Below are 27,134 nucleotides of genomic sequence, written 5' to 3'. Positions count from 1 at the left end.
AATGATTTAGTACATACAAGTTTTACTGTTTTCTTACGCATAAATTCCAGCAAGCCGGCAAATTCGCTTTAAAAGTTACTGTCAGTAAATAACAACAAAGGAGCTCATCTATGTACTTCCTTTTTTTTTTTTTGAGACGGAGTCTTGCTCTGTCACCCAGGCTGGAGTGCAGTGGTACAATCTCAGCTCACTGCAATCTCTGCCTCCTGGGTTCAAGCAATTCTCTGCCTCAGCCTCCCAAGTAGCTGGGATTACAGGTGCCTGCCACCATGCTGGGCTGTTTTTTTTTTTTGTATTTTTAGTAGAGACGGGGTTTCACCATCTTGGCCAGGCTGGTCTTAAACTTCTGCCTCGTGATCCACCTGCTTCAGTCTCCCAAAGTGCTGGGATTACAGATGTGAGCCGCCATGCCTGGCCCATCTATGTATTTTCTTATGCAAAGCACGATATTGGCAAATGAAGAACTCTAAGTGACATTAAAAAATATTACAGGCAGCTGAATGTGGTGGCTCATGCCTGTAATCCCTGCACACTTTGGGGGTCTGAGCAAGGTGGATCGCTTGAGCTCAGGAGTTCAAGACCAGCCTGGGCAACATGGCAAAACCCTATGTCTACGAAAAATAAAAAAATTAGCCAGGCATGGTGGTACGTGCCTGTAGTCCCAGATACTCGGGAGGCTGAGGTTGGGGGATGGCTTGAGCCTGGGGCGCAGACATTGCAGTGAGCCAAGATTGTGCCACTGCACTTCAGCCTGGGCAACAGTGTGGGACCCTGACTCAAAAATTTAAAAAAAGTAAATAAAAAATGTTACTGGCTTACAACCTGTTAGAAATGACTCATACAATTTTCATAATTCCCATAAAAATCTCCAATTCACATGAGCATGTATAAAATATGTACTTTGTAAATCATAAAACCATTTTAATATCTTTATATGTATACTGTCAACATCTTTCTAGGCACATTTCATTTTGACAAGGTCAGTAAGATTACTAGTTAAAAAATGAAACTGCTGAAAATGAGCAGCTGAAGAAAGATTCCATTTTTTCACCCTGCAAAGCTACTTTCCAAAATGAACACACACAGCTTTTTGGCAAGGAGAAAAGGCATCTCTACTAAACAGTTTACCATTGTGTCTTATGTTTCTAATTTGAAACTGTATTAAAACCTAGCACATCATCTAAACAGAATTTTTAAAACAGTAGTTACAGGCCAGGCCGGTGACTCACGCCTGTAATCCCAGCACTCTGCGAGGCCGAGGGCGGTGGATCATGAGGTCAGGAGTGCGAGACCAGCCTAGCCAATATGGTGAAATCCCGTCTCTACTAAAAATACAAAAATTAGCAGGGCACGGTGGCAGGCGCCTCTAATACCAGCTACTCAGGAGGCTGAGGGAGAACAGCTTAAACCCAGGAGGCAGAGGTTGCAGTGAGCCAAGATCATGCCACTGCACTCCAGCCTGGGCGACAGAACAAGATTCTGTCTCAAAAAAAAAAAAAAGTACTTACAATATGCTTACTTCATTAAACCTTTTTCATAGTCAAAAATTTCTAATGATTAAAGTCAGCCTAGATATTTTGTTTTTGAAACCTACATTATTATTTCTAGACTACTTACACTTTTGCTCCATTTGTTTCATTTCTTCAGGAGGGATTTTCAGTTTGTCAACATGTTCTCTAACAACACTGGCCCATTTCTGTAAAGAATCCAAAGCAGTCCAAGGCTTTGACATGTCAACAACCAGCATAACTAGGGTATCCTTCAGAGATACGGCATCCAGTGAAAATTTAAGGAGGCCTTTGTGATATAGGTCTCCATCTAAGATCCATACATTACATCTTGTTTGATCTACAACAGACAAAACAAAGTAACCAAGGCAACGAGATTAAGTAATTTCATCATCCAACTAACAGTACCACTTGGTATTTTAGTGCATCTCCACAGGAGATGTGCTATTGGCTTTGACAAAATTCAACAATGTAGGCCATCTACCAATTTATTTAAAGGCCTAAAATGACTTAACTGCCAGTATAGTTCAACTATTTAGGCCATCTTCTAATTTATCTAAAGGCCTAAAATGACTTCACTGTAGCATCCTCTACTTCATATTTCTTAATCTAAAACCAGAGGATGCATAACTTGTTTGTTTTTACCATCAGCAGATAGAGATATGCATACCAAGATATTATATACAAAAATGAGAAGGCAAGTGATCTACAGAAGAAAAAATAGCTGATAGATAAAAGCTAAGTAGATAATATTTTTATCAGAAAATTAGAAGGTGAAATGGGAGTCAACAAAACAATCACTATCTGAGGGAAGATGAGCTGAAAAATTGAGATTCTTCAAGTATGGCCGGAAAGAAGTATCTGCACACCAGGATAGCTTAAGATGCTTAAAAGTATCATATACGAATCCCAATCCCAAATTAATAAAAGTATGCCTAAACATAGCTATTTCTTGACCAGCATGACATCACAGAACTTCTAGTAAAAAATTACCCCCCCCAAAAAAAAAAAATCAAAGACTAATGTGAATGGCAGTGCACCTCACAACAGACTTCAGAAATTTATGTTACAAATGACACTCACCATCCCTGTCTTCATCATGCACATTTAAGTACAAATATTCCAGTCCTCTTCCTTTCTTATACTCCTCTATTCCCTGAATTTTTCTTATTAAGCTTGTTTTTCCGGCTCCATCTTCACCTAGATATAAAAAAAAAGGATACATCTTATAAATTACAACACAGATTATTTAAGGATGCTTTCTAGTATCAAGTGAAAGACCCAACTGGAACTAGCTTCAACCAAAAAGACAATTTGATGAAATATAATGGAGCAGCTACAGTATCAAAGATGCAGACTTGGCTGGGTGCGGTGGCTCACACCTATAATCCCAGCACTTTGGGAGGCTGAGGCAGGCGGATCACCTGAGGTCAGGAGTTCGAGAACAGCCTGGCCAACATGGTAAAATCCCATCTCTACTAAAAGTAGAAAAATTAATTAGGCATGGTGGCACACGCCTGTAATTCCAGCTGCTCAGGAGGCTGAGGCAGAAGAATTGCTTAAACCTGGGAGGCAGAGGTTGCAGTGAGCCAAGATTGTGCCACTGTACTCCAGGCTGGGCAACAAAGTGAGGCTCTGTCTGAAGAAAAAAAAAAGAGATAAAGATGCAGACTCCATCATGACCAGGATTCTCTCTCCCGGTCTTGTTAAATCTTGTCCTATCCTATTGCAAATGACTTCCTCTATGGATAATTTTCAGGAGATGAGAAGGTAAAGTGAAACACCTTAGGTTTCAGGAATTTCCACTCTCATGTCATCCCAGTTTAATCCACAAGGAACAAAAGACTCTTACTCTTGGCTTTCAGTCTGAAGAACCTCAGTTAAAGACTCTTAATTGGCCCAGTTTGAGTTATATGTCCACCTAAGGGCCAATGAAGGGGGATGGACGGTGCATCAATCAGTTCCCTGTACATCAGGACAGGGAACTGTGACCCTTACCAGAACCATGAAGCCATAATAAATACATAGCAGGAGAGATGGGGAGAAAATGGGGATAAAAAACTGGGCAAGAAAAAGTGTAGGGGGAATGTACAACAGACAAAAATTAAAAATAGACTTAAAAGTGTTAATGGCAGAAAATCACGTGATTTAAACTTGACACAAGTATTTTTTTAAAAAGGTTTAAAACTAGGCTAACTAGGCCAGGCGCGGTGGCTCACGCCTGTAATCCTAGCACTTTGGGAGGCCAAGGCAGGTGGATCACGAGGTCAGGAGTTCGAGACCAGCCTTGCAGCATGATGAAACCCCATCTCTACTAAAAATACAAAAAATTAGCCGGGCACAGTGGCGTGCACCTGTAATCCCAGCCACTCAGGAGGCTGAGGCAGGAGAATTGCTTGAATCCAGGAGGTGGAGGTTGCAGTGAGCCAAGATCGCGCCACTGCACTCCAGCCTGGGCGACAGAGCGAGGCTCCGTCTCAAAACAAAACAAAACTAGGCTAGCTGTTCAATGTTTTGGTGAGTGCTTTTTTATATTGTGAGTATTTAAATGCTACTTATATGTTACTGTTCATGGACTTGTTAGAATCATAGTAATAGTATTTATAGATATAAAACTGGAGTTGCTTGGATCTAAGGACTTATGCCTGGAGATTTATGAGTTCTCTGAATTTAAAAATTGTCTTCATTTTCATGTTAAGCTAAAAAAAAATACGTCTTAGGTCTTTGTATCTGAATGCTGCCACAAGATTGCAGTGCCCACCTCTGCAATGGTGTTTATAATCCTGCTGGGGCCAAGGGGAAGCCAAGTGAAGCAGACAGAACAGAAAAGAGAGTCAACACACAGGCACGCCAAATTCAAAGTATCCCAGAGCAGTCAATTCCATATTCAATTGCACTGGGCAGACTGGTTCTTTTTATGAAGCATTTTCTAATACTTCATAGTAATAACTGTACCTTTACATAGGCAATAAAAAAGGTGACAGTAAGAAATCCAAAGGAAGTAAATATATTAAAGGGAGTATCTGTACTCCCAATGTTCACTGCAGCATTATTCACAATAGCCAAGATATGGTATCAACCTAATTGTCCATCAACTCCATCAACAAATGAATAGATAAGGAAAATCTGGTATGTGTATGTGTGTATATGTACATATAATATATACACACATATATATTATACACACACATACCCAAAATGCAATACTATTTAGCCTCAAAGGAGGAAAGAATTTCCATGATATGCAATAATATGAATGAACCTGGAAGGTTCTTCATTATGTTAAATCAGGGGGCCCAACCCCCTGGGCTGTGGACAGGTACCAGTCTGTGGCCTGTTAGGAACCAGGCCACATGGCAGGAGGTGAGCCAACAGCATTACCGCTGAGCTCCGCCTCCTGTCAGATCAGCAGTGCTGGCATTAGATTCCCATAGGAGCCCAAACCCTAATGTGAACTGCGCACACCTGGGGATCAAGGCTGCATGCTTCTTAGGAGAATCTAACTAATGCCTGATGATCTGAGGTGAAAGAGTTTCATCCTGAAACATCACCACCCAGTCCATGGAAAAACTGTCTTCCATGAAGTCAGTCTCTGGTGCCAAAAAGACTGGGGACTGCTGTGTTAAATGAAACAAGCCAGGCACCGAAAAGCAAATACTCCATTATTTCACTCATACGTGCAACCTTAAAAAGTTGATCTTACAGAAGTTGAGAACACAATGGTAGTTACCAGGGACTGGGGCCATGGTGGAGGAGGGAGTTGGGGAGATAGATGTTGGTCAAAGGTTACAAAATTTCAGTTAGACAGGAGGAATACCTTCAAGAGACCTATTGTACAACATGGTGACTATAGTTATTAGCAATATACTGTACGGAAAAATGCCAAGAGATTAGATTTTAAGTGTTCTCACAACAATGACAACTATGTGAGGTAATATATATATATTAATTAGCTTGATTAAGCCATTCCATAACGCACATATATATTCCAAAACTTCATGTCCTGTAAATACATACAATTTAACCTAATTTAAAAAAAGAATTTGACATTAAATTAGTATTTTTCAGTACTATCTTTACAATGTGCCATTAAACTGGCCAATCAACAAAACAGATTAGGTTTAAAAACAGTAATATCTATGATGACAATGATTCCCATAATGATCATGTCTAAAATGCTTAAAATGAAAATAATAACCAGTAAAAAATAAAATATAAAAATATTTCTTTCTATTACTAAACCCAACACTGGCATTTAATTTCAGCAAAACATCAGTTGTTATATTAATGTTGCTAATTTGAATTTTATCAAGTTCTACAGTTTCTATGGCATTTAATTTTATAAGTACTTATATAAATTAGTAGAGTTTCTATGGCATTTAATTTATAAGTACATTTAATTTATAATTTTGGGATTTGGAGTTATTTGGGAACCATAAGCCAAAAAAAAAAGTATTATCTAGTTGCCTCGGTAGACACAAGCATTAGACTTTATATAATAAAACTAATTTAAATCACCATGTGAAAAGATCTATGAAGATCTTCTTTCAAAAGGAGCCTGAATCTGTTCTAGAACTAGGAAAAGAATCAAGATTTCTTAAAGTTTTTACTCTTATGACAGGCTACTTTCCTGAAAGAAATCCTCTAAGTTAACATGATATCAACTTAATTTGGATTATCCCACAAAAACAATGTTTTGCACTGTAAGTAAAAACCTAGTGCCCAGCCTTATAACAGAAGCTTATTGAACAACACAATGTTCAGTAAGTATTTTGTAAAGCATACACAGATCCATAAAATAAGCAGTAATCAGTTAAGTAAAACTACATATAATATGACCCAGGATCTATCTTATTTCTTTAATTCCCACTTTAAATGTTAGAAAATGAAAAGACACTAGTTTGATTGAGCTATTCCACAATGTACACACATTTCAAAACATATTGTACACAATAAACACAATTTTTGTCAGTTTTAAAAAAGTGAAAAGATATCTTCATAAGGGTAAAAACTTCAGATGAGTTTATTTCAACTTATTTCTTAAAATATTAACATTTGAAATTACTTAAATATAAAGGTTTCCAAATAAAAAATACATAACTGCAGAAAATCTCACAAATCTAAGCAAAAGAATAGAAACCATATTACCTAGAAATAATTATTGATAATTTGGTTATCTCTGATGGTGATATTATGGGTAATTTTTCAATAACAAGCTTGTGTCTTCCTTTTGATCTGTAAAGGTTTAAGTCAGTAGATTCAGAACAGATTTTGAGCCAAAATACGGTTGGCCAGGCACGGTGGCTCACGCCTGTAATCCCAGCACTTTGGGAGGCCGAGGCGGGTGGATCACCTGAGGTCAGGAGTTTGAGACCAGCCTGACCAAGATGGAGAAACCCCGTTTCTACTAAAAATACAAAATTAGCCAGGTATGGTGGTGCATGACTGTAATCCCAGCTATTCGGGAGACTGAGGCAGGAGAATCGCTTGAACCAGGGAGGCGGAGGTTGCAGTGAGCTGAGATAGCACCATTGCACCCCAGCCTGGGCAACAAAAGCGAAACTCCATCTCAAAACAAACAAACAAACAAAACTGTCAATGTAACTATATATGCTCACTATTTTAAGCTCTTGCAGCCATCACTAAGGCATGGCTGTTTCCTTTTTCTAAAGACTGAACACAAGTGGAAGGGTTCTCCTTCACTTATCATGAGATCAGAGTTTATTCCTCTCTGTGAATGTTGTCAATCATTCATTTCACTGGACGATTTAATAATTTTCTAACTATTAGAACTATCAGAATCACCTGCAGGATTTGTTATAAGGTATCAGAATCACCTGAGAAGTTTGTTAAAACACAGATTACTGGGGCCCACCCCCTTAGTTTCTAATCCAGTAAATACTGAGTGGGGCCTAAGAATCTGCATTTCTAACAAGTTTCCAGAGATGCTGATGCCACTGGTACAGAGGCCACACTGAAAACCACTCCATGGCTGGATGTGGTGGCTCATGCCTGCAAACCCAGCACTTTGGGAGCCGAGGCAGGAAGATCACTTGAGCCCAGGAGTTCAAGACCAGCCTGGGTGATCAAGTGAGATCCCATCTCTATCTGTTTTTAAATTACAAAAAAAAAAAAAAAAATTAACAGCAAATTAAAAAAAAAAAAAGAAAACCACTGCATTAGACATTTATTACACTAAGCCATACACTAAGAATGTGAAGATCCTTATATCAACATTGTTGTCCTCTAAGAGCTCATAAATTGGAAGGGGATAACAAATAGGAAACAGTTTCAAGATACTGTCATTAGGACTACACCAGAGATATGCAACAAATCAGGAAGTCAGCCCAGAGGGAAGAGCCTGGTTTTGCTTGGAAGTCAGAAGTCTTTGCAGAAAAGGTAACAATTAAGCCAAATCTTGTATGGTTAATGAACCATGGAGAGTTTGTCATTCCAGGAAGTAAGAACACACGAGAAAACCACGTACAGAGACCCAGAAGCAAAGAAGTGTCCTTCTAGGAAGGACAAATAATTTGAATGCATGAAATTTAGGATGTGAAGGGGAAAGGAAACAAAAGGTGAAAACAAACAGAGGCCAGATCATGAAGGGCATCTTATACCAGGCTGACAAGGTCAGACTATTCTGAAAATGAGGAACCACTGGCACAGTTTAGGTACTTTAGAAAGACTACTATGGAAAAGTGTGGAAGAATGACTGACAAGAATAAGTTAAGGAGTAAAGAGACTAGACAACAGACTATTAATGGAGTCCTAGCAAAAAATGAGGTAGTTCTGATCTAAGTATGGAGGCAGAGACAACTATACTCAAAGGCTGTTTTGGTTGGGAGTTGGCAGAGAAAAGGCAGACACAGAAGTCAGAGAAGACTGCCTGGCTATAACTTCAGAAACACCATCCTCTTTTCTAGCTGCCTCTGAAGTGTTTGGTCCTAAGTCTTTTTGCAGACTGCTCTTCTATCCCTACCCAACATTTGTTACCTAGGGTTCGTTCCTCAGTCCTCTGCTCTTCTCACTGTATATGTAATTCCCAGAGGCTCTGCAAATCCATGACTTCAATTCCACCTAAAATCTGGTGACCCCACAGACTTCCTTCAAGGATCAGCTTCTCCTGAACTGCTTACTAGTCATTACTACTGGATGTCCCATGAATACCTCACATTTCAATATGCACAAAGCATTATCATCATCTTGCCACTTCCCCCAAAACATTGACTTACATAATTAATATAAGAGTCCAACCTCAAAGCCTTTATATCCACTATTCCCTCCACTTAGAACAAAGTTCCTTCAGATATCTGCATGCTGCCTAAACTCCTTTTTGCCTTCCCTCAAATATCACCTCCTCAGGTAGGCCTCCCTGACCACCTACATTCATTCATTCCTTCTTACAAACAACCATTTACTATTCATTCATTCATTCATTTTAGAGACAGGTCTCACTCTGTTACCTTTCTTCATTCATTCATTCATTTTTAAAACAGGGTCTCGCTACATTGCCCAGGCTGGTCTCAAACTCCTGGCCTCAAGCATTCCTCCCGCTTAGCCTCCCAAGCACTGGGATTACAAGCATGAGTCACTGAGACCTCCACCTTTTCTTCCCCCATCTCATTTACAATTACAACCTCCCAACATTCTTTATTTCTTGTTTTATTTTTTTCCACTGAACATACTAAGTTACTATGTATTTTACTTAGTCTCCCCCAACCTCAAAAGCAAGCTCCAGAAAAACAGGCACTTCTATTTTGTTCACTGCTGCATCCCTAGTACCTAAAAAGTACATGTGACAAACGTGCCTATAAACTCTGCTCCTTTCACAGCAAAATGTATACTTTGTTGTTGTTGTTGTTGAGATGGAGTCTCCCTCTCTTGCCAGGCTGGAGTACAGGAGCGCAATCTTGGCTCACTGCAACCTCCGCCTCCCAGATTCAAGTAATTCTCCTGCCTCAGCCTCCTGAGTAGCTGGGACTACAGGCACACCCACCATGCCCAGCTAGTTTTTGTATTTTTAGTAGAGACCGGGTTTCACCACGTTGGCCAGGATCTCTTGATCTCGTGATCTGCCTGCCTCAGCTTCCCAAAGTGCTGGTGAGAGGTGACAATGTGCTCGCAGCCCTCACTCTTCAGCACCTCCTCAGCATCGGCGTCCACTCTGGCGGCGCCTGAGGAGCCCTTTAGCCCACCACTGCACTGTGGGAGCCCCTCTCTGGGCTGGCCGAGGCTGGAGCCAGCTCTCTCTGCTTGTGGGGAGGTGTGGAGGGAGAGAAGCCGGCGGAACCGGGGCTGTAGGCGGAGCTCACAGGCCACCACGAGTTCCCGCAGGTGCGGGCTCCGGGCCCCACACTCGGTGCGGCCAGCCGGCACCACCAGCCCAGGACAGTGAGGGGCTTAGCATCAGGGCCCAGTTGTGGTGGGTGCACCAGATCCCCCAGCAGTGCTCACCTGCCAGCGCTGTGCTCGAGTTCTCGCCGGGCCTCTGCTGCCTCCCTGCGGGGCAGGGTTCGGGACCTAAAGCCCACCATGCCCCAACCGCCCCCACACGGTGGGCTCCCTTGCAGTCCCAGCCTCCCTGAGAAGCGCCTCCACCTCCTCCGCAGAGCTCAGTCCCATCAACCGCCCAGGGGCTGAGGAGTGCAGGCACATGGCACATGATGGGCTTGCAGCTTGGCCTGCAGCCCTGGTGGGGGAGACACTGGGTGAAGCCAGCTGAGCTCCTGAGTCTAGTGGGGAACTTGGAGAACCTTTATGTCTAGCTAACCGACTGTAAATGCACCAATCAGTACTCTGTATCTAGCTAACCTGGTGGGGACTTCGAGAACTTTTATGTCCAGCTAAAGGATTGTAAACACACCAATCAGCACTCTGTGTCTAGCTCAGGGTTTGTAAAGACACCAATCAGCACTCTGTATCTAGCTAATCTAGTGGGGACTTGGAGAACTTTTCTGTCTACCACTCTGTGTCTAGCTAAAGGATTGTAAACGCACCAATCAACACTCTGCGTCTAGCTCAGGGTTTGTAAATACACCAATCAGTACTTTGTATCTAGCTAACCTAGTGGGGACTTGGAGAACTTTTATGTCTAGCTAGAGGATTGTAAATGCACCAATCAGTACTCTGTGTCTAGCTCAGGGATTGTAAACACACCAATCAGCACTCTGCCAAAATGGACCAATCAGCTCTCTGTAAAATAGACTAACCAGCTCTCTGTAAAATAGACCAATCAGCTCTCTGTAAAATGGACCAATCAGCAGGATATCGGTGGGGTCGGATAAGGGAATAAAAGCAGGATGCCCCAGACAGCGGTGGCAACCCGCTCAGGACCCCTTCCACACTGTGGAAGCTTCCTTCTTTCGCTCTTTGCAATAAATCTTGCTGCCGCTCACTCTTTGGGTCCACACCGCCTTTATGAGCTGTAACACTCACCAGGAAGATCTGCAGCTTCACTCCTGAAGCCAGCGAGACCACAAACCCACCGGGAAGAACGAACAACTCCAGACACACCGCCTTTAAGAGCTGTAACACTCACCGCAAAGGTCTGCAGCTTCACCCCTGTCGGCGAGACCATGAACCCACTAGAAGGAAGAAGCTCCAGACACATCTGACCGTCTGAAGGAACAAACTCCGGACACACCATCTTTAAGAACTGTAACACTCACCGCGAGGGTCCACGGCTTCATTCTTGAAGTCAGCGAGACCAAGAACCCACCAATTCCGGACATACTGGGATTACAGGCATAAGCCACAGCACCCAGCCTAAAATGTATACTTCTAAGCCTCCTACAGAGCAGCCACTGACACATCTTGTCTCAAACAACAAAAAGTGCTATTGGCTGGGCATGGACCTCAGCATTTTGGAAGGCCAAGGCAAGAGGATCACTTGAACCCAGCAGCTCAGGGCCAGTCTAGTCAAGATAGGGAGATCCTCTATCTACAAAAAAAAAAAAAAGAAAAATTGGCCAGGTGTGGTGGTGCACACCTGTGGTCCCAGCTACTCAGGAGGCTGAGGTGGGAGGATAGCTCAGGCATGGGAGAATCAAGGCTGCAGTAAGCTGTGATCATGCCACTACACTCCAGCCTGGGAAGCAGAGTGAGACACTTATCTCAAAAACAAAAACAAAAAACCCAAACCAAACCATAAAAAAGTGCTATCAACTCAGTTGCAGCCAAAAATTGATCTAAGTTTCACAAATCCTTGAATGCAGGATACAAATTTTGTCCCCTTACCTACTTTGAGATTATTTTAAAACTATATTATATATTAACGAGTTTGAAATGCAAAGGCCTGAAAAACTAGGACAGAAAAAGGATGAAGTCAACATGTTTCCATACAATAAAAATTAAAGACTAGAATTATGTCCCTTCGCCCATACCTTAGTCAAATGGAGCCACTAGTGTTCCCACTTCCCTCTCTACAGAAGCAGCAAGCAGCATACAGCAGTGAACACTTACAGAGTGCCTATCTGCAAGAGTATCCTGCCAACAATAACTAACACAACAACTCTGAGGGGCGTGATTATCTCCCATCTGGCAGGTAGGATACTGAGGCTCAGTTAAGTACCTTATCCAAGTTCACACAGGTAGGAAATGACAGAGCTAGGTCTAAATTCATAGGAATTTAATGCCAAGGCACACTCTTCCTAATACTCAACAGTGCTGATGTCTTTAGAGACCATTAAAGCAAGACTGTTTGGCAGCCGTGGTAGCTCAGGGCTATTGTCCTGGTGCATAAGAGGGCAAGGCTAGGCATTTGAGGCCAGCCTGGGCAACACAGAAATCTCTAATCTATGTAACAACAACAACGACGACAACAAAGACTGTTTTTATATTTTGTATCATGACTCACTGAAGAAAACAGTTATCTCCACTTCCAAGAGTCACTGCTATTTTCAGAAGAGAAAGAAAAATGAATTAATGCATTCTTCTCTGTGGACTTCCTCTGAGTGACAGGTGGATATGTTCCTAGTCTTCTGAATCTAACTTGAAGTACCAGAAGTTTGTTTTACTATGCTGATAGTTTTTTCTCTGCTAGAATTTTAAATGACAGCTACTCCTCTTAACATTCAGTACTTTGTAATGTGTTTTAAGTAAACTTTACAACATAAAATTTGAAAAAGGAAAGAGCATATGGTCAAATAAACGTAGTATGTTAAACATGGTAGTTTCAGATTATTTCCCCACCCTGTGATTTCAAAATTTCTCACTTCTTGTAACAAATTAGAAATGGTCACATTGAGAATCAATAACATTTCATAAACACAGCATTTTGGGGCTACAAGGAACTGTAATAAATTCCCGCTTCTTACAAATGGGGAAACTGAGGCCAAGGCTATAGTCACAAAGATTGGTGGTAGCATAGAATATTCCATGCCTCCGAAGAGAATTCAGGTCAACCTCTGCAAGGGTACAACTCCCTTTAGCTCTTAGGGTAAACAGAATAAGGAAAAAACATTTGAGGCCAGCCTGGGCACGGTGGCTTAGGCTTGTAATTCCAACACTCTGGGAGGCCCGAGGCGGGTGGATCACCTGAGGTCAGAAGTTTGAGACCAGCCTGGCCAACATGGCGAAACCCTAGCTCTATTAAAAATACAAAAAAAAGGCCGGGCGCGGTGGCTCAAGCCTGTAATCTCAGCACTTTGGGAGGCCGAGACGGGAGGATCACGAGGTCAGGAGATCGCGACCATCCTGGCTAACCCCGTGAAACCCTGTCTCTACTAAAAAAATACCAAAAAACTAGCCGGGTGAGGTGGCGGGCGCCTGTAGTCCTAGCTACTCAGGAGGCTGAGGCAGGAGAATGGCGTAAACCCGGGAGGCAGAGCTTGCAGTGAGCTGAGATCCGGCCACTGCACTCCAGCCTGGGCAACAGAGCAAGACTCCGTCTCAAAAAAAAAAAAAAAATACAAAAAAGAAAAAAAATTAGCTGGGCATGGTAGTGGGCACTTTGTAATCCCAGCTACCTGGGAGGCTGAGGCAGGAGAATCGCTTGAATCGGGAGGTGGAGGTTGCAGTGAGTCGAGATTGTGCCACTGCACTCCAGCCTGGGCAATGAGAGCAAGACTCTGTCTCAAAAAAAGAAATAAAAATAAAATAAATAATAAAAATTTAAAAATGCTTAATGACAAGCAATTTAAAAAATTAAGTCACCAAATTATAAGTTATTGTTTGGAGAAAACAACACACCTAATAGCTCCAGTAAAATAAAACAAAAAAAAATTTACCTTATTCTACACCATTATTCTACACCTTTAAAGTGGCAAGTATAGAAAAGGGGTTTCAAACAATGCTTGAAATAATCCAGCTACTTATCTTCAGTTCCTTGGCCTTCAGCTGGTAGTGAAACAGACACATCAGTTGTAAGACTGCCAGCCAAATAGTTAATGATGTGTAAACATACAATTACACAAGTAGAGTTCCTGTTCAAAGACTGGATGAAAGCCCTTCCATAAAAAACCCTTTAGGTGATGATGCTAAAATTATTTTCTGAAGATTTTATCTAAATTTGCAAGTTTATATACTAGATTTTCCTAAAGAGGGCATATTTAAAAAAACAAATCATTTCATTACAGCCTGAGCAACATGGCAAAACCCCATCTCTACAAAAAAAATACAAAGATTAGGTGGGCATGGTGGCACACACCTATAGCCCCAGTTACTCAGGAGGCTGAGGTGGGAGGATCACCTGACCCCAGGAGGCTGAGGCTGTAGTGAGCTGTGATTGCACCACTGCTCTCCAGCCTGGGCAACAGAGCCAAGACCCTGTCTCAAACAACAACAACAAAAATTTCATAAAAGCAATACTATTATAATAAAGCTATTTTCATGTCTACATGCAGGTGCTAGAAAACGTTTTCTGTAAAGCACTAGACAGCAAATATTTTAAGCTTCTCAGGCCACATAGGTCTCTGTTACACATTTTTGTTTTATTCCTCCATCTCTTTAAAAATGTAAAAAAAAAAAATCACAGCTCACTACAGCCTCAGCCTCCTGTGATTGCGTATTATATATGTGTATGTGTGTATATATATGTGTGTATATATGTGTGTATACATATGTGTGTATATGTGTGTGTATATATACGTGTATATACATGTGTTTGTGTGTGTGTATATATATAGTTTCTGTGTGTGTGTGTGTGTGTGTGTGTGTGTGTGTGCGTGTGTGAGACAGACAGGGCAACTCTGTTGCCCAGGCTGGAGTGCAGTGGCAAGATCTCAGTTCACTGCAGCCTCGATCTCCTAGGCTCAGGTGATCCTCCCACCTCAGCCTCCTGAGTAGCTGAGACTACAGGTGCATCCACCATGCCTGGTTGATTTTTGTATTTTTTTGTAGAGCAGGATTTCACCATGCTGCCCAGGCTGGTCTCAAAGTCCTGAGTTCAAGTGATCTGTCCACCCTGGCCTCCCAAAATGCTGAGATTATAGGCATGTGCCACCATGCCCGGCCCAACTCCTTTGTATCTTATATCAGCAATATAAGATACAATAAAAACATATATCTATAAAACAATAAAAAATAACAATATAACAATAAAATATATAACAATATATATATAACAATAAAAACAGGAATTGTGAAAAATGAGTAGTCAAAGCAAAACAATTAAGAACACATAATACATTAATGATAATAGCTACCTTGAACACTTCCCAAGCATGCATGCCACTGTTTGACATGGTCCCCAGCATCATGATCATCAGGAGACAGGGAATTCTAATCTGCTATATCCCTTCCTTATCCAATTGAGATATCAACATTGTAAAGCTGACATTTTTTATTTGGCCTTATATGACATAAATTATCCTATTTTATCTGAAAGCTCTGGTGAGAAGAGTCATGAGGGGTCTTCACTGAACTACTTGTGGCATACATCTTCTGCATGGCCTTCCACAGGTTATCTGGAGGACCCAGGTAAGGTGAGGGACTTTTGGTGTGCTCCCCATCTCCTAGAGGGCATCATCCTCCCTCACATTGGTAGCTAAGAGTAGGGAGAGACTATTAACCAAATGCAGGACACAGACAAAGTGACTGTAAATAAACATTTATGCATGCCTATTTATGACTACATCCCTCCAACATGTCAAGGAGTGCCTGTAGAGCAAAAAGACAAACCCAATTTTGAATTCCAGCTCAAGGCGAGGAGTGGTGGCTCACACCTATAATCCCAGCACTTACAGAGACCGAGGCAGGTGGATCAACTGAGGTCAGGAGTTCAAGACCAGCCTGGCCAACAATGTGAAACCCCATCTCCACTAAAAATACAAAAATTAGCCAAGTGTGGTGGCATGCCTGTAGTCCCAGCTGCTCCGGAGGCTGAGGCAGGAGAATCGCTTGAACCAGGGAGACAGGGGTTGCAGTGAGCCGAGATCGTGCTACTGCACTCCAGCCTGAGCAACAGAGTAAGACTCCATCTCAAAAAATAAATAAAATGAATTCCAGTTCAGTTGTGTAACCTGGGGCTTAAAACCCTTTCCTGTAAAACAGTAAACATGCTACATAATACGGCACCTAGCAGAACACTCAACACAAGTCACAGACGCAATACATGATAGTTCCTATCCCTGCAGCTGGCCAAAGCTCCACCTTTGATCATTCAGCAATTTACATTACATTAAAAAAAATAGAACTTATCCTTAATCATTTTCCTTACTCCCACAGGCTGTCTAGATATGAATTAAAAATAACATTTAGTTGGCTGGGCACAGTGGCTCATGCCCGTAATCCCAGCACTTTGGGAGGATGAGGCGGGCAGATCACCTGAGATCGGGAGTTCGAGACCAGCCTGACCAACATGGAGAAACCCCCGCCTGCTAAAAATACAAAATTAGCCAGATGTGGTGGCTCATGCCTGTAATTCCAGCTACTCAGGAGGCTGAGGCAGAAGAATCGCTTGAACCAGGGAGGCGGAGGTTGCAGTGGGCCAAGATCGTGCCATTGCACTCCAGCCTGGGCAACAAGAGCAAAACTCCGTTTCAAAAAAAAAAAAACAAAAACAAAGAAAACATTTAGTTTAATCCAATAAATATTTACCGAGATCAGTAAATGCTAACCACAGTGGTTGATTACAATGGCTATTAATAGTTCCCATGCCCTAGGAGGTCAAAGGCACACTAAAGCAATGGTTCTTAATCAAATATGGTATGTATTCTACAATTAAATCATCTTTATATTAAGATGCAAATTTTTAACCTACTAGATAGCCAAAGATTAAAATGAATAATACTTAGTATTGGCAATGGTGCTAAACAAACAAGTACTCTCACATACTGATGGTAAAAATGCAGGCACGGTGGCTCATACCTGTAACCCCAGCACTTTGGGAGGCCGAGGTAGGCGGATCACAAGGTCAGGAGATTGAGACCATCCTGGTTAACACGGCGAAACCCCGTCTCTACTAAAAAATGCGAAATATTAGCCCGGCATGGTGGCACACGCCGGTAGTCCCAGCTACTCGGGAGGCTGAGGCAGGAGAACTGTTTGAACCCAGGAGGCGGAGGCTGCAGTGAGCTGAGATAGCACCACTGCACTCCAGCCTGGGCGATAGAGCAAGACTTTGTCTCAAAAAAAAAAAAAAATAGTAAAATAGTACAATTTTCCTAGAAGACTGACAATACTTATGCAGAAAGATTTAGAAGACCTAACAATTCCACTTCTGGGAACTTATTCCAACCAAAGAAAATACTGGGCAAGTGGAAAATGAGGTATAACAATAATAATCTGTCCATTATAATACCAATCCATTATAATTATGGTATAGCTATATATACTATTCAGTCAATAAGAAACATAAAGCCGTATCTATTCACATGAAAAAAACTCATGTTACATGAAGTGAACCATGGTACATGAAGTTAAAAAAAATCTGACTGCAAAAGAGTAATATAATATAAATCATGAGTTTATTTTTCAGAAAAAAATATTCACATAGAGAAAATGAACACGACCTGGTATGTTAATAGATGCTCATACCTATAACCCTAGCACTTTGAGGCCAAGAACAGAGGCTCATTTGAGCACAGGAGTTTGAGACCAGGCTGGGCAACATAGTGAGACTCCCATCTTTCCAAAAAATAGCCAAGTATGGTGTCATGTAGTACCAGCTACTCAGGAGGCTGAGGCAGGAAAATCACTTGAGCCCAGGAATTGGAGGCTGCAGTAAGCTGTTATTACACTATCATCGCGCTCCAGCCTGGGGAACAGAGCAAAACTTTCTCTCTAAAAAATAAAAAATAAATAAATAAGAAAAAATGAACACTTACCTCTAAGTGGTAGGATCATGCATTATTTTCATGTTCTTTCTTTCTTTTGGGACACGGTCCCGCTCTGTCACCCAGGCTGGAGTGCAGTGGTGTGATCACAGCTCACTACAACCTTGGACTCCTGGGCTCAAATGAACCTTCTGCCTCAGCCTCCCAAGTAGCTGGGACAAAAGACATGTGCCACCACACCAGTTATTTTTTTAATTTTTTTTGTAGAGGCAGAGTCCTGCTGTACTACCCAGGCTCGTCTCAAGCCATGCCCCCACCTTGGCCTCCCAAAGTGCTGAGATTGCAGGCAGGAGCCACTGAGCATGGCTATTTTCACTTTATCTTCTTACCTTTTTCTTTTCTTTCTCTGGCAAGAAACATGCATTACTTTCATCATTTAAAATAGTGATTTCCAATTGTGAGAGGAAAGTGTTTTAGACATAATTTCTTTTGGTTCTTTTAATCCCATGATGTATGAAATAATGTATGAAATAATCTCAGTTTACAGGTCAAGGGGTTCTAATTTGTCCACAACTCCACCGCTTCAAAGGATAGGGAGGCTGACTCAAAGATCTTGCGGCTTTTGTCAGGGCTCCTTCCACCATACCTAAACTGCCTCGGCCCTCTTCTCTGGGTTTTAGGCCCTTTTCACAGGTTGTTTTCCTCTCCACCCTACTTAGCAAAATTGTACTCAGATACCACCTTTTCCAAATGCTCATCATCACTGGCCATCAGAGAAATGCAAATCAAAACCACAATGAGATCCCATCTCACACCAGTTAGAATGGCGATTATTAAAAAGTCAGGAAACAACAGGTGCTGGAGAGGATGTGGAGAAATAGAAACACTTTTACACTGTTGGTGGGATTGTAAACTGGTTCAACCATTGTGGAAAACGGTATGGCGATTCCTCAAGGATCTAGAACTAGAAATACCATATGACCCAGCCATCCCATTACTGGGTATATACCCAAAGGATTATAAATCATGCTGCTCTAAAGACACACGCACACGTACGTTTATTGCGGCACTATTCACAATAGCAAAGACTTGGAATCAACCCAAATGTCCATCAGTGACGGACTGGATTAAGAAAATGTGGCACATATACACCATGGAATACTATGCAGCCATAAAAAAGGATGAGTTCGTGTCCTTTGTAGGGACATGGATGCAGCTGGAAACCATCATTCTCAGCAAACTAGCGCAAGAACAGAAAACCAAACACTGCATGTTCTCACTCATAGGTGGGAATTGAACAATGAGATCACTTGGACTCTGGAAGGGGAACATCACACACCGGGGCCTATTATGGGGGGGAGGGTGAGGGACGGCATTGGGAGTTATACCTGATGTAAATGACGAGTTGATGGGTGCAGCACACCAACATGGCACAAGTATACATATGTAACAAACCTGCACATTGTGCACATGTACCTAGAACTTAAAGTATAATAAAAAATAAAATAAAATAAATAAGGAAGCATACCACAGGGGGGGAAAAAAAAAAGACTTTTGGTCAGGTGAGATAAAAACTCAGAAAATAAAAAAATACCACCTTTTCCACAAAATATTTTGTGACCTATTTAGCAATCATTTCATACTGGCATACTTGATCTTTACTACTTTGAGTCTCTTCCCCAAGGGAGTTTATAAGCTCCTGGAGGGCAGGAGCTGAGTCTCAGTCATCCTGTTTACCCCAGATGATTCAGTAAAGCATTTTATATGTGACATGTCTCCAATAAATGTTTGGTGAAAAAAAGAATAAAATGATAATCTGGGGAGTCTTTCTAATAGCCACTGTCTTGATTTTACACATGAAGCAAATAAGGCCCAAAAATGTTAGTCCATGGTCACTTACTTTTTTTTTTTTTGAGATGGATTCTTGCTCTGTCACCCAGGCTGGAGCGCAATGGCATGATCTCGGCTCACTGCAACCTCCACCTCCTGAGTTCAAGCAATTCTCCCTGCCTCCACCTCTCGAGTGGCTGGGATTACAGGCGCCCACAACCACACCTGGCTAATTTTTCTATTTTTAGTAGAAACGGGGTTTCACCATGTTGGCCAGGCTGATGTCGAACTCATGACCTCAAGTAATCTGCCTGTCTTGGCCTCCCAAAGTGCTAGAATTAGAGGCCTGAGCCACCACGCCCGGCCACTTACTTATTAGTGACAGGGTCCCACACTAAATTTTGGACTTCTCTTTTCCTATTTCAAGACTCCTTTCTGTTTTATATTTTCTAAGTGCTTTTGCTGACATTCTCTCTCACATGGATTTCACACCAACTGAATTACTGCTCCAGCCTATATCTGTGATTCGCCAGTTCTGTTTTCTGCTTTTGACAGTAGCACTGGGGGAAATATTATATGAAGTCCTCTTAACAATTCTTAAACCTGTGCTCAAACTATACCTAACTGGAATAACAATGATACTTTAAGTAAAGACTGTTCATCATTTGTTCAACACGTATTCATTAGGCACCTATTATGTGCCACACACCATATCCCATTAACCAGAAATCTCTATTAACTGGCATCTGTGCTTACTGATAAAACTGACGCCAATAATCACCTAACACAGCCAAGAGCTGTGCGTCATACCTATAATCCCAGTGATTCAGGAGACAGGTGGGAGGATCACTTTGGCCCAGGAGTTCGGGACCAGCCTGGGCAACATAGTAAATCCCTGTCTCTAGAAAAATATAAACAATTTTTAAAATTAGCCAACATGGTGGGAATACATGCCTGCATTCCCAGTTACTCAAGAGGCCGAGGCAGGAAGATCACTTGAGCCCAGGAGTTTGAGACTGCAATAAGTTATGATTGTGCCAGTGTACTACAGCCTAGGTGACAAGGCGAGACCACGTCTCTAAATAAATAAACTAACACAGAGGTTCACAAACTTCAGGCCACAGGCCAAAACTGGCCTGCTGCCTGTTTTTGTAAATAAAGTTTTATTGAAACAAGGCTGTATCCATTCATTTACATATGATCCATGGCTGTTTTGGAACTACAAGAGCAGAACTGAGTTGCTGCAACAGAGACCATATGACTTACAAAGCCTAAACTATTTACAATCTGGCCCTTGACAGAAAAGTTTGCTGACCCTATTATAAGATACCAATATGCCATCTTACTCTCAAAACACTTTATATTTGGTGTATTTTTAGTAGCTGTAACATATAATAAACATGTAATAATTTCATGTTAATTCTTTGAAAAAATTCAATATCATATATATGGTAACAGTCTATTCCTTGCATATTCCCATAACCAGTCATGCCAGAAAACAGCATAACTCATGGAACCTTGATGATCTTTAATCCCAGCTCCTCCACAAATCAATAGTTTCAGACTGAACACTCTCATTATTTTTATAATCAGTCCTCACATAGAAAACCATACACTCCCTTGCCAGTTACAAGTTACTTCTCTGCACAGATCTCTGAATTCCACTGTGTATATCTTAAGGTTTCCTACAATAGCTCAAGCATAATAGAGTTTTATTCCTGAAGGGGGGAAAAAAAGACTTTCACATGTACTTACTGATGATGTTCAGCATTTTGTGGGACTTTTCTGCTGCATATTACCGCGGACTAATACCTTCAGGGAACAATATAGCGACTTTACATTTCTTTCCTGGGGGGAATTAAATGGCCCACATCTATATTAATTAATTAAAACCCAATTTCAATGTGCCTTAAAACATTTCTTTAAAAATATTCAATAACTCACAAGATTAAAACAAGAAAATTTATAAAATGTCAGATCAAACAAGGCTTTGGAGATCACTAAATTCAAATAGTCTAATTTACAGATGAGAAAGATGAGGCTTATATGACTTGACAAAGGACCAGCTAGTTTTCATTAATTCACACCGCAAATCAAAAAGTTATACTGAAGTCCTATCTAAAAACCAGGCACTGTGCTTGGGACCAGGGTTACATATGTTATCTTTGTTGACAATGAATTCAATTAATCTAAGTAAGTGATATTGTTTGCACTAAAAGATACACACCCAGAAGAATCAGATAAAATTCCTTAAAAACTGCTAAGCATAGCTTACTTACAAGGGAAGCTCTTTTCCTTTAGGGAGATTGTATAGATTAAGAGTACTAGGGCCGGGCGCGGTGGCTCAAGCCTGTAATCCCAGCACTTTGGGAGGCCGAGACGGGCGGATCACGATGTCAGGAGATCGAGACCATCCTGGCTAACATGGTAAAACCCCGTCTCTACTAAAAATACAAAAAAAATTAGCCGGGCGTGGTGGCGGGCGCCTGTAGTCCCAGCTACTCGGGAGGCTGAGGCAGGAGAATGGCGGGAACCCGGGAGGCGGAGCTTGCAGTGAGCTGAGATCTGGCCACTGCACTCCAGCCTGGGCGACAGAGCGAGACTCCGTCTCAAAAAACAAAAAACAAACAAAAAAAAAAGGGTACTAGCTCTGGGAGCCAGGCTGCACACTTTTTTTTTTTTTTTTTTTTTGAGACAGTTTCACTCTTGTCACCCAGGCTGGAGTGCAATGGTGCGATCTCGGCTCACTGCAACCTTTGCCTCCCCAGTTCAAGCGATTCTCCTGCCTCAGTCTCCTGAGTAGCTGGGACTACAGGAGCCCACCACTATGTCCAGCTAATTTTTGTATTTTTAGTAGAGATGGGATTTCACCATATTATTGGCCAGGTTGGTCTCAAACTCCTGACCTCAGGTGATCCACCCCCTGAGCCTCTCAAAGTGTTGGGATTACAAGCAGGAGCCACACGGTCGGCCTCAGGCTGCAAAATTTTGAATACTGATTTTGCCTCCTGGCTATGTAACCCTAGGACAATTTACTTAACATTTCTGTGTCTGGCAGGGTGTGGTAGCTCACCCCAGTAATCCCAATACTTTGGGAGGCTCAGGTGAGAGGAGAACTGCTTGAGCCCAGAGTTCAAGACCAGCCTGGGCAACACAGTGAGACCTCATCTCTCCAAAAAGTACAAAAATTAGCTAGGAGTGGTGACATGCACCTGTAGTCCCAGCTACTTAGGAGGCTGAGGCAGGGGGATGGTTTGAGCCCAGGAGGCAGAGGTTGCAGTGAGCCGAGATTATACCACTATGCTCCAGCCTGAGTGACAAAGTAAGACCCTGCCTCAAAAACAAAACACAAATTCTGTGTCTGTTTCCTGATCTTTAAGGGGACAGAGTACATAAACAATCCTTACATGACTAGTACCTGTAAGTGCTCTATGTTAGGTATTATTAATTATTATTTTCCTTAGGGAGTTTTCTTATCAAAACATGGGAAAGTAATCAATATGGAGAAACTGCCTTTAAAGGCAGCTATTAAAATACAAATATGCCCGGCAAGGTGGCTCACGCCTATAATCCCAGCACTTTGGGAGGCCAAGGCAGGCAAATCACCTGAGGTCGGGAGTTGGAGGCCAGCCTGACCAACATGGAGAAACTGTCTCTACTAAAAATACAAAATTAGCTTGGTGTGGTGGCACATGCCTGTAATCCCAGTTACACAGGAGGCTGAGGCAGGAGAATTGCTTGAACCTAGGAGGCGGAGGTTGCAGTAAGCCGAAATCATGCCATTGCACTCCAGCCAGGATAACTCCATCTCAAAACAAACAAACAAACAAACAAACAAAAAATATAATCAATTGTATTAAAAGTAATTAAATATAAAAGGTAAAAAAGAAAATGTAGTTCTTAAAAAGGACAATTTAGAAGTTAGAATCTACTTAAAATACATGCGCAAGAAGTCCTACCTTTATTAAAAACAAATCTTACTGAAATCCATTCTCAAAACCTTTCAAGAAAGAAGAGTTAATATCATAGACTTTCTGGATTTCATTAGAAGTCAGGCCTAGGCAGATTAAATAATTACTTAAACACAAGTGCCATGGCGACAGCTGCATCCCAGAATCCAATAAATATGTGGATTTTCCTTTAAAATAATTACCAGTACGTTTGCTCAAAGACAGGCTTTGAATAGAAAGAGTTTTGTACCTGGCACTCTCTCCCTTGTGGGAACTTCTATCAAGTCAGAAATCCATGCCAGAGTCACAGAACAGGGCCCTTATGTTGTGTGACCTTGGAAAATCCACTCAACAGGTCTCTACAATTCATTACCCATCTATAAATTGGTGCCCTGATCTGGGAGGAGAGAGGAGGTGAAATGAGATTTGTATTAAAATCCTTTGAGAATGGCTCTTACACATACACACATTACTAGTCGTGTCCCTTTTCTCCCATCAGGTAGTAGAAGAGAGCATGTGGAAAGCTAAACTGCCATTTGTGTGTGTTGTGAGGGGAGTACTTAGGTCTATACCATTGTTCCTATTCTAGGTTGTTTCTGAAATGTAAAGCCTTGCAAAAGGCTCAGATTTGTTTTACTTTATTTATTAGTATTATTTTTTTAGACATGGTCTCACTCTGTTGCCCAGGCTGGAGTGCAATGGTGCGATCTCAGCTCACTGCAACTTCTGCCTCTGGGGCTCAAGTTGTCCCTCCACCTTAGCCTCCCTGAGTAGCTGAGACTACAGGCATGCACCATAATACCCAACTTTTTTTTTTTTTTTTTTTTTTTTGAGACAGAGTCTTACTCTGTCACCCAGGCTGGAGTGCAATGGCACGATCTTGGCTCACTGCAACCTCTGCCTTCTGGACTCAAGCAATCCTCCTGCCTCAGCCTCCGAGTAACGTGTATGCCACCACGTCCAGCTAATTTTTGTATTTGTAGTAGAGATGGGGTTTAAACATGTTAGCCAGGCTCGTCTGGAATCCTAACTTCAGGTGATCCACCCACCTCGGCCTCCTAAAGCACAGGCAGGAGCTGCCATGCCAGGCCAATTTTTTAATTTTGTGTAGAGATGGGGTTTCAACATTATTACCCAGGCTGGTCTCCAACTCGTGAGCTCAAGCAATCCACCCCTCGCCTCCCAAAGTGCTAGGATTACAGGCGGGGTCACTGTGCCTGGCTTTAGATTTGTTTTTTAAAATAAGAGACTCCAGAGACCACTTGCATTCATGAAAGATATATTAGGGCCAAGCATCCTCCTGCCTAGCACCTTCAAACTCATAACAAAGAAAACCACAATCCCTATTTGTATATTTCTTTCCTCCACCAGCACAGAGTGAATGCTGCCATATGTGATAGTAAAATGTCTGAAAGAAATCTTCAGGGGTATCTTAGAAGTTAACTCTATTTTTGTAACCAGTATACAAATCAGTTATTAGCTTCTTCCAAAGCTGAAAAGGACTCTGATGAAAATCCCAACAGTACTGAAAGAAAAATATTAAGTTTCAAGCTCATATTACCTGATACTAGATGGAACTTTATGAACTATTAAGTTCATAAAAAAGGAAATTTAATCTATTCTTGTATGGTGGCGTGAAGGAGGCTGGGACCTCTAAGAACACTCAGTCCCATGCACAGACCCAGTGTCAAAGGGGGGGTTTTAAAAAAAAAACCATGGCACAACCTCAGTGCAAATTCGGTATACCAAAAAATGAACAAAACTGCCACTTTTGTTTTACCACAAACAGAATAATCTATGCAATATCTAATATGCAGAAATAACTGGAGGAAATGTATAAAATAAGAATAAAACTACTGAATCTTACCTTTACCATGGCAGTGTTTCCAAATAAGTCTTACTTAAAGTAATTAAAATAGAATAGATTTCAATGAGGTCATATGATCTTAAATCCATTTTAGCTTAGTAATGAGTGGTAATTTGTTTAAATTAGTAAATTAAAAACATATTCTACAATTTTTTGCTTTTGGAGCCTAATTTATTTTTGCCCTATTAATATCACTTATGAAGGCACTAATTCAATTTTTTAAAAAGTTCTGAGCACAAATATTTTCTAATTCAGTTTAAGATAAATATATCACTTGCAAATATTATCACTATACAAACATTAACTCATTTGATCCTCCCACAACCCTAGAGGCGGGTATTTTTATTTCCATAACAACCATTTTAAAAATGAAGAAACTGAGGTTTATAGATGTCAAGCAACTTGCTTAAGATCTTAGGGCTTATATGTGATAGGACAGTGACTCAATCCAGGCTAATCTGCAGTAGGTGATTTCAATCACATTAAAAACAAGAGTAAAAACTAATTTTTCAACTAGCTCCATGCAGCTTTAAAGAATATCAATAATCATATGTTCTTGCTTGGCAGAAGTCTATTAAAAAAGTAATTTTTTCTGTGTAAACATTTATATTTAACCATGCAGCCTATCAAGTAGCATTTGACTTCTTTGTTTCCTTTCCTGTTTTTAGATGGACATTAAAAAAAAAAAAAAGAACCTCCGGTATTGAGCCGATATCAAACACCAAAGTTTTTCAATTTAATCATCGCATAAGCCAAACTTCAGTTATCTTGCATGTATAGAACTATAGAGAGAAATTTCTCCTATAAATGATTCAGGACCTAAGCCTGCAAAAATGCGAACCTGCGAACTATTCTCCCTCAGTCCTCTATCCCCACCCCCAGAGTCACTAAAGAAACAGAATACACAACTTCCAGAGAGCCGAGGAGATACAGAACAATCAGGAGAACTGACACTGGACCATTTCTCCCTATTACATCCATTTGGCTGAAAAGACTTAACTAGAAAGGTGTGTTCTACTGTCTTTTACAGATTTCAGAATTACATGTGACAGTTAAGGTAGCTGCAACACGAGCACATTGTACCAGAGAACACTGGATCAAGAACATTTATCGCCAGGTCTTAGTTGTAGCTTCTGTCAATTATACAAAGAGTCAGCTATTAAATATTAATGGCAAGCCATTTGCGCCGGAGCTCTTGCAAAGAGTCTCCTGCTACCAATTTTTGGGATGAAAGAAAAACTGTCAATTTCTAGATAAACCCTAGGCCACCAGAATCCCTCAGATGAGCGATCGAATTCTGTCCTTCCCAGGGGAGGCTGTCAGGGCCACCCCCATATCCCGGGGAGGAGGAGGAACCTGAGGGAGGGCGGGTTCCCGTAGGTCCTGGGTCGAGGGTCTCGGGTTCCCCTTCTTGCCCAGCCTTCCGCGACAGGTCGGGCGGCGGGGCGGGGCTGGGCCGGCTGTCCGCACAAAGAGAGCCAGCGAGCTAGCCGGCGGACCAGGTACCCCGGGCCGCTGGGGGCCAGGCGGGGCGGGGCGAGGCAGGGAACTCTTACCCAGCAGTAGCACGTTCTTCCCCGCAGGGAGCTTGGAGCGCGAGCGGGTGGAGACCTCGCTGAGGATGCAGGACCTAACGGGAAGCAAGGCGTACGGTGAGGCCGGAGGCCGGAGCCGCAGCGCGGGAGGAACGGACCCGGCCTTGGCGCGCCGGGGATGGGGCTGCCGGGAACGCAGTGGCCGGGCCCGGCGCCGAGCTCCAGCG

At 41.9% G+C, this 27,134-nt stretch overlaps 1 protein-coding gene across 1 annotated transcript in view; it reads right to left on the bottom strand.

Moving 5' to 3' along the window:
• DYNC1LI1 (dynein cytoplasmic 1 light intermediate chain 1) overlaps window positions 1-27,134 on the bottom strand; it is a 44,512-nt gene that overhangs the window by 17,137 nt on the left and 241 nt on the right. The window contains exons 2-4 of the mRNA XM_015132392.3: window positions 26,929-27,002; window positions 2,592-2,708; window positions 1,618-1,848 (exon numbers count right to left, since the gene is read on the bottom strand). Coding sequence (XP_014987878.1) covers window positions 1,618-1,848; window positions 2,592-2,708; window positions 26,929-27,002 — 422 coding nt within the window. The remainder of the gene's footprint in view (window positions 1-1,617; window positions 1,849-2,591; window positions 2,709-26,928; window positions 27,003-27,134) is intronic.

Source organism: Macaca mulatta, chromosome 2, assembly GCF_049350105.2.
Source record: "Macaca mulatta isolate MMU2019108-1 chromosome 2, T2T-MMU8v2.0, whole genome shotgun sequence".
NCBI lineage: Eukaryota > Metazoa > Chordata > Mammalia > Primates > Cercopithecidae > Macaca > Macaca mulatta.
The sequence above is the reverse complement of the archived record's forward strand: the minus strand, read 5'-3'. Positions and strand labels throughout refer to the sequence as shown.